The sequence below is a fragment of the Lutjanus erythropterus genome, chromosome 2 (genome assembly GCF_056507025.1).
Source record: "Lutjanus erythropterus isolate fLutEry1 chromosome 2, fLutEry1.hap2, whole genome shotgun sequence".
NCBI classification, from domain to species: Eukaryota; Metazoa; Chordata; class Actinopteri; order Lutjaniformes; family Lutjanidae; genus Lutjanus; species Lutjanus erythropterus.
In genome coordinates, this window is record NC_139318.1 from 35,000,131 (window position 1) to 35,011,188 (window position 11,058).

Consider the following 11,058-nt stretch of genomic DNA (forward strand, 5'->3'; position numbering starts at 1 on the left):
CTCTCTGTAGCACTTCCTGTGTCCTTCCTTCTCTTCTCTCTGAAACGTGTGAGGTCTGTATGCACCAGCGCAGCGTTTCTTTCCACATGCATTGAGTCAGTGTGCACAAAAGCACTAGTGTCTCCACTGCCATAACTACAAACTTTGATTTCAAAAATAAAATTATCTAAATATCCTCCTGCTTCTCTTTAACGGGCCAACATACTACTCTCTGTAACGGCGCCTGGGAAAACAAAAACACAAGCTCTTCCACTCTGGATGATATAAATCATTTTAACTGGTTTCAAGGAGAATCTGACCCGCTGGCGGACACCAAAGGGATAATTTGGATTTTTTTTTAAAGTGGGGTTATTTGAGGTACTGTCTGTGTTTCATCTACATTACAACACGCCCCAGTTTTAAGAAACAGTTAAAACTCATTGTAGTACGTTTAAAATATGAAAAATAAAAGATCATTACTGGGTAGCAGATTGGTCAGAATGTTTTGTATATCATCTGATTGTTGCTACTGGTGCATTAGTGGAGCAATGATTTAATGGTTTAGCCGACTGATGTCAAGCAATTTTTTGTAAACTGTTGGGTAATCAGCAATAAGAATGTATTATGTTCTCTATTATGATTATATGTTATATATAAAGTAGTATTTTCCTACCACAGTGTTTCTACCTATCACACCAAAATAAGTTGCAGGTTGCAGATTCAGTTTATCACCTGCAGTCGTGGTTCCCAATCTGGGGATCGGGACTAGAGGCTGACAGTTTTTTGGGAATCCCGATGGATTTCCTGTAGGCTGCCTGTGGGATGGGAGGAAAACAAGTCGACAAGAGTAGGCAGGAGCGGGAATCATAGTAACAGTTGGTGAGTTGTTGTTTTTTAATCTATAAACATGTGTGTCATGATGTGTGTGGACTGTGATTTGAAGGGAACGTGATGTGTTATTCTACCAGGATGGGGATGGGACCGGATTTATTTTTTATTATTATCATTATTATTATTATTATTGTAACTTTGCATGGATATGGTAGAATGAATCGAATCCACTGTGGGGCTAAATTATAAATAAAGCAGAGCTTGTATAATAATGAAAAGATAAACATACATACACACTTGGTTAATAAAACTTAGCTTTTAGCTCTGTTCCTCAAGCTGTTAAGAAGTCTTTCTTTGAAAAATATACACAGGCACAATTTGAATACATTTATTAATGTATTTATTTCAGTGAATAAAATATGTCTCTACACAAAACAATGTACAATATTACAATATTATAATTGCACTTATATACACAATGAAAAATAAACATTTATGTGACCTATATATATATATGTATAAGTTATTAAACAAGGAAAAGCAAAAGGTAATATTTTGACATTTACATACACATGTCTGAGGTGAGGACATTACATCAAAATTTGAGGACAGCTGCCTTGGTCCAACATTCAATTTACATAACAACTGGTATTTTGGTCAGTCATTAACAGTCATAAGTTTTAAACAGTTTTAAATAAGTCTGAGGTATTTATGGCGTGATTAATTATTTCTGTGTTTTTTCTATTTACAGAGCAGCAATACAGGGAGTCACTGGACCATCGGGTACCATGGCAACAGAGGTATCATCTTTCTGTCACTACGTCCAGAAGAGTTGAATATGGAGCCTGAGAGATCAGGGGAGGAAGAAATAATTCATTAGTGTGAATGCCACAGTCGTCATGTCCTTTTGAAGTTACAGTGAATGAGAAAGTTGAATTAAATCAAATTTCACAACAACAATAAAGAGCAGACTTTGCTCATTGACACAACTCTCATGTCTGTATGTAAATATGAAGCTAGAGCTAAAAGGCTGTTAGCTTAGCTTAGCATAAAGACCTGGAAATAGGGAGGAACAGCTGTCCTGTCTCTCTCCAATAATTAACACGTTAGCAAGTTAGTTAATGTTAGCAAAACTCTAGCTAACTAGTCTATTATCCATTAATTGTTAGCCAGCAAGCTAGCTAAATATTAATGGTAGCTAGCTAGCTAGCTAGATGTAGTTAGTGTTTTGTGAACATTTGCTATCAGATGTAATTATCTAGCTCATGATTGATTTAGATAAGACAGCTAGTTAGCTAGTGTATTGCTAACATTAGCTAATTTAAGATATGACTATACAGTAGTAGTGGAAAGTTTGGCATTGGAATTGCAGATTGATACTGGAGACATCAAAGCTATGAAAAATGGAATTATATAGAATTATGTAGTTAAAACAAGGCAAATATGTTTTGCTTTTTATGAATCTGAAATCTAAAAAAAAAACCTGGCATATTGTCTTCTGCACTGCCAATCAAATATTTGATGACATTGTTGTCAACCTATGGTTTTCTCCTACACATCTGTCAAAATACAAGTGTGCCAACTTTCTTTTGCTCTTTGATATTTTAGATTCCTTGAAGTAGCCACGTTTTGCTTTGATGACAGCTTTGCGCCCTGTTGATATATGTTGAACCATTTCATATAAAAAATAAAGACAAGATAATGAGAAGTGTTGTTTTTCTTTTCAACCTAGACACAGGAAAGGAGAGAGCTGAGTGAAGTTCTGCTGGGAACCAAGCATGTTCAACTGTTGTTGGAGCACAGAGTGAAAAGATGTGGGACTTAGGAAAGGTCAATTTAACTTCCTTTTATGTACCAGACTTTTTTGGTTGTAACCAGTCACTTCCTGGAGTCTTAGCTGGTTGCCTAATAAATCCTCAGAGCAAAGAAAAAGTTTGCAAGTTTGCATTTTGCTTTTGTGCTGATAAAACAAGTGAGATATATATCAAGCTATATATGAGCTTTAGAGGTGCTGGTAGGAGGATTTTATTACCATTTGGCAGAGCCAGGCTGGCAATTCCCCCGTTTTCAGTCTTTGTGCTAAGCTAAGCTAACTTATTTATTTAACAGACAGACATGAGAGTGGTATCAATCTTGTCATCTCATCTGCAAGAAAGGAATAAAAATGCCCCACATTGTCAAACATTTATTTTGAGTAAGCAAAAATCCAAGTTTTCTTCTCACCTCATCTCCGGATGAAGGCAACAGGCAGTTCTCTGTTGGGAACCAGAAGTCCTGAATGGATCACGTCGAGCGGTTCGTTATCTGTTGCCACGATCTCGTAGTCTCTGACCAACTGTAAGAAAGATGTGATCAGTCAATTAAAGCCTGAGGAGAGTCATGTGACAGAAACATCAGAAAGAATCTTTGGGTGCTCTGATATTTTATGAATCCCAGTTTTAACCCACCCACACTTACCCAGCACATGGCCAGCTGCAGCTGCAGCTCTGCCAGCCGTCGGCCGATGCACATCCTCTTTCCGATGCCAAAGGGAACGTGGGCAAAGGGGTTGATGGTGCCATTCTCCCGCAGCCAGCGCTCAGGTTTGAACTGCTTCCCATCGTCGAAGTACTCCTCGTTTGAGCCCAGTGCATGGCTGTTTATCATCAACACTGTCTGTAATTGAATGAAAATAACAATTAAAACTTACGGCTTTTTTTTCCCGGTTTTACAGGTGTCACTTAAAAATCACATGTAGCAGATTTTTCACTCCTTGCTAAAGAGAAATCAATTAAAATTAAGTAGTACAGTAGATTAGAAAGTCCAATATAGGCCTTGTTACTGTAAATCTGATCCTTCCATGCAATTGGCTGAATTGCACATGCTACTGTATTAGTGTTGCTCCATTTAGACTTTGTACAGTATGGAAGCGGGTTTTCCAACACGTTTCACTCAGACAGACAAATGTAAATTAATACAAGAATGTAATCTGCTCATGTCAAGTGTATGGTAACGAGAACTAAGCCACTTACCCCTTTGGGAATGGCATAATCTCCCAACACAGTGTCTTTGTCCAGGGTCCTGCTGGTGAATGGGACTGATGGCGATAACCTGTAAGAATTTGAGAAAAGCGTATGAGAATATGGCCTCAGTGAAGCTATATTGTAGCATGACACACATATCTAAGCTGTTTAACAGGAGCTAAACATACTCCGATGTTGTTCCACAGTGCCAAATGAGGTGAGATATAATCTCCAGTCAGGGGTCGTATACATTCCCTGGCTGATGTGGTTATGGTATTAGCCTTAAATAACATGTTAGACAACTTGTGACTGCACGAGAAGAAGGGAGAAAGTGGACCGTATAAGGGTAAGGAAGTGATTTGAACGTGACCACACGGTGGATTTTAAGCTGGTTGTTGCTAGTCATGCCACCATATCTCATGAAGCTTGTTTTTGAGCCAGTCATGTGTGTGTTTTGCCGCTTAATCCCCGTGGTACTTGGTGATGCAGCCAGTGAGTCTGACTTGAAAGGGCAGGAGTACTGTTTAGATAAATCTAATTTAGTGGTAGATCTTATATCATGTTCTGTACGGCTACGACCATTTAACTTGATCACAGGGCCAGCCGCTGTCGTAAACACTCTTATGTGGTTACTTTCGGACACGATCAATGTGACTTTCTGTGTCGCTCGCTCTTATGAACCACTGAGAGACTGGGCTATTTAAGTGCGATGCACACTCACTGCAGAGTGAGCGAGACAGAAAGGAAATGCTCACAAGGACGAGCACAAGAAAGGCAGCATTCCAATACAGAAATGTCGACGTGATATAAACTTATCTAAATATTCTGAAATATTAACTAAATATTTTGAGTCACAAAGTCATTATTTTGACATACTAACTCAGTATTATTATTACTTTAAGACAGTATTAAAAAAATTTATTACATGAAAATGAAATCATCTTTAATTTCTCCTCCTCCTAATGTTAAAATCGTTGTTTTATTTGATGGCCTGGCATTTAGTCTCTGTGTCCAGCTGAGCAAGTGCTTAAATAAATTGCTCTCTTTAATAACTCCGTGTGCAGCCATGGTAACACGAGATAACTAAAAATCAAATAGCAAGAAAACAGTGTTTGTTGCTGAAAAACAGTAACATTTCAGCCAAAGAATAATAATACATTCCTACATTTCTAGCCAGGTTTATTTATTTATTTATTTATTTTTGCGGTTATGCTCAGTTTAATTCATTGGAAATCAAAAAAGCTAGGTTGCTAACTAACAAGGTGTGTCCAGTGTGTGTGATTTGGGGGTTGCAGTGGGGTTTTTGGGGGGGCAACAAACAAAATGTTGTTAAGCTCCACCGAATTCCCGGCGCCGGCCCTGCTTGATCATGTCCTGGACATATAACAGCTGTAACTGTAGAAGCAGCCGGGAGCTTTCCTCAGCTGACCCTGTTGTACTGTACCTCATAGACTCCTTGAGGCAGGCTTTGAGGTAGGGCATGCTCTTGATGTGCTCTCCACACGGGTCCTGGTCGGGAGCCACCACCTCTCTAATCTCCTCCAGCAGCTTCCTCTGGGCGCCGGGGTTACGTGACAGGTTGAAAATAGCCCACAGCATACTGTTGGCAGTCTGAGAAACGTAAACACGGCGAGAGAAGGAGAGAGGAGATGTCACTTAGTCAGGCAGCTACTCCGAGTGCATTTCTGAGAGGGGTCCTGAAAGGAGCTGAGGAATGTTTGAGGGCTTCCTCAAAGGCTCCTCATTTACATCCACACCACATTCATTTTCCGCTTTGAAGCACTGTAACTGCAGCACCTGTTTGTTTTAGGGGCCGAACAGTTTTTTTCTCTTTCCCTACTCAAAGAAAAATAGGCGAAAGGTAAAACATGTTGTGCTGCAGCTGTGATGTGACAATTTGGCTTTGACATTAAGTTTATTTGGTGAGTTTAGTTGCTGCCCAGTGTTTTTAGATGTTTTAATATGGAAATGTTACATATTATAGCTGTAAGTTTTGGGCTACAGCTAGCAGCTAGTTAGCTTAGCATAGCATGAACACTGGGTAAACAAAGGGGGAACAGATAGTCTGGCTAACATGTTTTATCTATTTTTTTTTCAACTTGTACTTGTACAAAACAAAATTGCTGTTTTACAAGGGTTTATACGTTTGGTTATTTCTTGGCTGGGATGTTAAATCTTACTTGTTTAATCCCTGCAAAAAATGAAAAGTAAAAGTATCAGGTTGTGGTTGTAGTTACAGTTTTGTTATCACAGTGAAATTAACAAACAACCAGCAGAAACACCTGTAAGTCACTGCTCCCAGCAAAAAAATAGTCCGACACATATCCCTAAAACTACAAGCTGAAGTTTTTGCATTTCAGATAACCTTCAAGTTTGAGAGGTCCTGGCAGGAGGATTTTGTTACCTTAAGGTCGAGCCAGGCTAACTGCTTCCTCTATTTCCATTTTTTATGCTAAGCTAAGCTAACTGGCTGTAGCTTCATATTGTATGGACCCATTCGAGTTTGGTATCAATCTTCTCATCTAACTCTTGGCAATAAAACTATTAAGTGTATTTCCCAAAAATGTCAATCTATCCAGTTAATAAAATGTGTGTCTTTGTAGTACAAAATATCACTCACTGTTTCAACTCCTCCGATCTGTAGCTCTGTGATGGCTGCGTACAGCTCCTTCTTAGACAGACAGCTCTGGTGTAAGATGTCACCGATTAAGTCATCAGGATCTCTGTTGGCGTTCCTCTTCAACTTCTTGTCGATGTAGACTTTGGCTGAGGAAACACAAAGATGTAAAGATGTAATCACACATACAGATTAAGATCAAGGCCACTTAGAAGTACCCTTTGACTGTAAAAAGTGAACCGCTCTCCTCTGGTTTACTTGCTTTCACTCAAATCCAGGATGTCTGTGGGATCTGGATTATGTTATTTAATCCCATTGACACTCAACAATTAATATGCCTGCCTGTATTTAGCGTAACCAAACATGTTTTAAAGAGTCTGTCCGAAGGTATCTATTAGTTTTGGACTCTGGGAAAGAAGGAAAATTTGTTAAAATTCCCCAAATCTCCTTTTGAACTAATATCCCATTTGAAAACCACAAATTATCGAGTAAGAATGCCAAATATTAGCTGGATCAAGCTTCTCTAATGAGATGATTAAGTGTTTTTTGCTGCTTTATATCATTGCAAAATATTGCAAACTACAAGAACCTTCATCCTGGGTTTTTATGGAATTTTTTAAACTATTTTCTGAGAGGTGATAGATGGACTAATTATAGTGTTTGTAATTTGGAGTTAAGTCTTTTTCTTTGGGTTACCTATGCTCTGTATGATTTATGTCTTACATTGTATAAGTGTGGCTAATTGCCATGTTCACAAAAACAACATGCATATAGTGTGAGAAAACTGATTTTTTTGTCCTTACATGACATTATATCCATCTGATCTGAATCATGTGAGGCACCGGTGAGGCCTTCTCCATGGCTTTACAGCTGTTCCAGATGTTTGATCACTGACAGCTCATGTGAGCCATGAGCGTATAAGGGCTGAGCGTCATTTAAAACACATGACACGAAAAACAAAAACTAACTTAAAAGTCTGACTGAGGGTTTGTGGTGTTAAAAATACTCTAAACAAATATTCAAACTACCTCACTCACGCTCACACGGCCTATAAGGACTTTTTTCCTTGTGAAGCTGTGCCACTAAATGTCTGGAAAGTGTGTGTTTATGTGTGTGTTTTTGAGCGAGAGGTTGTAACGAGCTACATCCAAATAAACAGCACAACCAGCATCATCTTCCTCCTCCCTCTGTGCCCCATCCAGCCTCCTGCTACTACAAATATTTGGCAGATTTCTCCCTCTTAGGTCATGCGGTTTACTACGACTCTGGCTGCCATTTACCCAGAGCACCAAGTACACAAAAAACACAGAGGCACCCGGTTCAATTCCACCCTCCCTCTATTCGTCTCTATCTATCACTTGACTGGAAATGAGCTCAAACTGGTTTAAGGAAGTGGAGACACACTGTACCAAGATGTGTGCATTGGTTCTACATTTTGAAGTGGAATATACATGTTTGTCCTGCCATGTTTTGATCTTGAGGCTCTGATGGAGCTCCACTAGCGTGACGATATTAGAGATACTAACTCAATATTTTGAGATACTAAATCAAAGTTTGACATACTAGGTCATTACTTTGAGGTAGTAACTCATTATCTTGAGACACTAAGTCATTATTTTGACATACTATTTCAGTATTTTTAAATACTAACTCAATTTCTGAGCTACTAAGTCATACTAAGTCTTTGTGTATTTGTACTGTATTTTGCAGCGTAGTATAAATGTTTGTACCTGTGCTGAAAATGCGGTCCCATGCTGCAGTGTGATCCTGCCAAGTTTTGGTGTTTAGGCTCTTGTGAAGCTCCACTGGTGTGACCATCATCATGCCGAAAGTGCTCATCATCTAAGAAGAAAGACAAAGAGAGCAGACAGAAAGAGAAAAAAGGATTAGATCTGATTATCATCACCCCCGCTGAAAATCTTTGATGCAATCCCCCTTCAAAGATCTACTGTTTTTTTGTTTTTCTTGCACCCGCTGGCCTGTGAGACCTTTGTGAGCCTTCACTTATCATCCCTTGACTTTGACTTGATGGTATTGGTTTGCCCCAGTAAATCCCAGTAAATATAGTGAGAGTGTCGAGTCAGATACTGAACTGCTGCATCCATGGCTGCAGTTCAGCTGATGAACCTGATGAACTGTGATGTTTCTACACAGATCATCCCAGGTGTCCTCTCTGCTACAGGACACACTGAGTGGAATAACCTGAGGTGTACTCACTGTTTTCACTGCTGTGATGAAGTTCATGGCTTCCTCATTGACTTTCTCTTGCAGGAGACCAAATCTCTTGTCGTAGAGGACGAGACAGATGGCTGAACGACACAGAAAAACAAAGAATGAGACTCATAAGTAAATGTACATACAGTTCCATAAAGGTGTTTCTTTTTAGATTAGAGTAGATGCTTTTATTGTCACTGCTTATCAATCACAATGATATTTGGCATGTCAGCAATCCACTTCACTTAAATATCAAAGAAATAAGAAAATATAAATAGTCATATGAATATGAAACACTGATTTTTACATATTACATACTTCTACATACTTAATAACATGCATAGAAATGTTCTAATTCTTGAAACTGCTGATTGAAGAGAATTTTAATTTGCCATTAATTTGAGCCATTTTTAAAGCAAACATCGCCATCTTTCAGCTACTTTTATTTGTCCTAAGTAAAATAAAACTGAACATCTTTGGGTTTGGTGTTGCTGGTCGGACAAAACAAGACATCTGAAGTAGGGCAGCAATGATCGATTAATCAGTCGATCATTTTCCTGATTAATCAATACGTTGTTTGGTCCATAAAATGTCAGAATACTGTGACAAATGTTTATCCCTGTTTCCAAAAGCCCAAGATGACATCTTCAAATGTCTTGTTTTGTCCACTACCCAAAGATACGTAGCTTACTGTCATAGAAGACTACAGAAACCAGAAAATATTTACATTTAAGAAGCTGAAATCAAAGAATTTGGACTTTTTTTCTAAAAAAAAAAAAAAAAAAAAGAAAGAAAGATTAATTGATCATCAGAGGAGTTAGCATTTAGTTTAGGAGCTTACAACTAATCGCTGATTGACTAATCCTAAAACACTTTTAGGGTTTAAGACTAATGACTAGTGATTTGCAATTTTTGTCATTTTATGAACTAAACAGTAGATAAACAAAATAATCTGTCACTTAATTAAGAATGAGAATAGCCCTTACTTGCAGCTCTGATGAATAACTGAACAAAAAACAGCTTAACTTACTCTCAAACGACCATTTATTCAGCTCGAAGTACAAGTCTTCAATCTTTCCACCGACGTTCATTTTCCCAATTCTGCCAACGAAGTCCACCAACACCTGCACGTACAAAGAAAAACTATCAGTCATGGTTCATAAATAACCCAAATATAAAACGCTGCACACATAAACTGATATTTTATGAACCTTACCTCATTTATTTTGCGATCGAGCTTCACCACCTCTGTCGGTTTCATGAGTTTCTGCTGAAAAGCGCTCCTCACTCTCTGCCAGTCTTTCCCCTCCCTGCAAATCAGCAGTTTGGATTCAGAGCGCTTTCACATTAAAAAACAAACAAACAAAAAAGTGCCTTGTGCTTTTATTGCGCTCTAAGCTGCGCCCAAGACGAGTTTTGGACAATTTCTGTGCGAATTAAGTAGAAATGGGAAGCCTACTTACAGGATGAGGAGTCCGTACGCCTCGTCCCTCAGGTCTCTGTATGCTGTCCAGGGTTTGATCTCCAGTCTCTGAGGGTAACTGCCCTCCTTCCTGTAGAGCGCCTCCAGCAAGCAAGGTGCGCCGATGTGCACCGACTCAAAAGAGCCCAGCTTCAAGCGAAAAATCTTGCCGAACTTCTTATGATAGTCGACCTAGAAATGGGATTTAATAAGAATTAAAACAAACTAAACACGTTTCATGCAAGTGTTTATTAAAAGTAGTTAAAATAGGCTGTATTTTACTTAGACAACTAAAGAAAAAGTTCTGAATTTTACCCTACCAGTGCCTCATGTTGTCTTGTCAGTCCACCTTTGCGCAGAAGTTCAATCAGACTGCCGACCAGAGGCCAGTTGGTGGGTCCTGGGATCGCGTCCAGGCTGTGCGCTCTGGAGGCAGCGTGAGGGCAGCGCGCAGCCTCCACAGCATCCTTCTCCTCCAGGACGCACACTGAGGATGTTGGTTTGAAGTGCTGCAGCCCCACAGACTTCTTCTTCAGCAGCTCCACGATCTGGGGAACTTTTTGGATCTGCGCCCTCATCCTCAAATCTGTAGATTTTTTGTTTTTTTTAAGGAAACAAAGAGGAATAATGTAGTGTTTACCAGCAGCTCTTCTTTATTATCTTATTTTTTTTGGGGGGGTTCTCGTTTCTTGGAAGTGTCACACCTTCACACTAATATATATACCCCGAGAGTGTTTATTCCTGCCGCGCACCGAACCAATCAGGGAGCGATGCTGCATGGTGTGGCTGTCGAGCCCACCATTCATTTATGGATCGACATTGGGAGGATCGCATGACCCCAGACCGAGGAAATGCCCTGGCCCCCCCTCGCTTTATAAATAAACACAGGCCATATCGGAGGTGACGCGGTTCGCTTGAACCGTTTGAGAGCGGAGCCGCGATTGGAAGAACCG

At 39.5% G+C, this 11,058-nt stretch overlaps 1 protein-coding gene across 1 annotated transcript; it reads right to left on the minus strand.

The window, feature by feature from the left end:
- Positions 1-1,184: 1,184 nt before the first annotated feature.
- On the minus strand, positions 1,185-10,849 carry cyp24a1 (cytochrome P450, family 24, subfamily A, polypeptide 1). The gene is made up of 12 exons (XM_084738131.1): positions 10,426-10,849; positions 10,107-10,297; positions 9,860-9,953; positions 9,674-9,767; positions 8,647-8,738; positions 8,160-8,271; positions 6,433-6,578; positions 5,257-5,423; positions 3,822-3,900; positions 3,268-3,465; positions 3,034-3,145; positions 1,185-1,655 (listed from the first exon to the last, which is right to left on the minus strand). The coding sequence occupies exons 1-11, from the start codon at positions 10,681-10,683 to the stop codon at positions 3,035-3,037; spliced, it is 1,542 nt and encodes a 513-aa protein (XP_084594257.1). The 5' UTR covers positions 10,684-10,849; the 3' UTR covers positions 1,185-1,655; position 3,034.
- Between the last annotated feature and the right edge of the window lie 209 nt (positions 10,850-11,058).

What these genes read in the sequence shown, in the direction of transcription:
- cyp24a1 (XM_084738131.1), bottom strand. Translation starts at nt 10,683, where the DNA reads ATGAGGGCGCAGATCCAAAAAGTTCCCCAGATCGTGGAGCTGCTGAAG. An exon ending in GCGTACGGACTCCTCATCCT is followed by an intron (nt 9,954 to 10,106) that starts GTAAGTAGGCTT and finishes GCTGATTTGCAG; the next exon opens with GGAGGGGAAAGACTGGCAGA. An exon ending in AGATCGGAGGAGTTGAAACA is followed by an intron (nt 5,424 to 6,432) that starts GTGAGTGATATT and finishes TACGTTTCTCAG; the next exon opens with ACTGCCAACAGTATGCTGTG.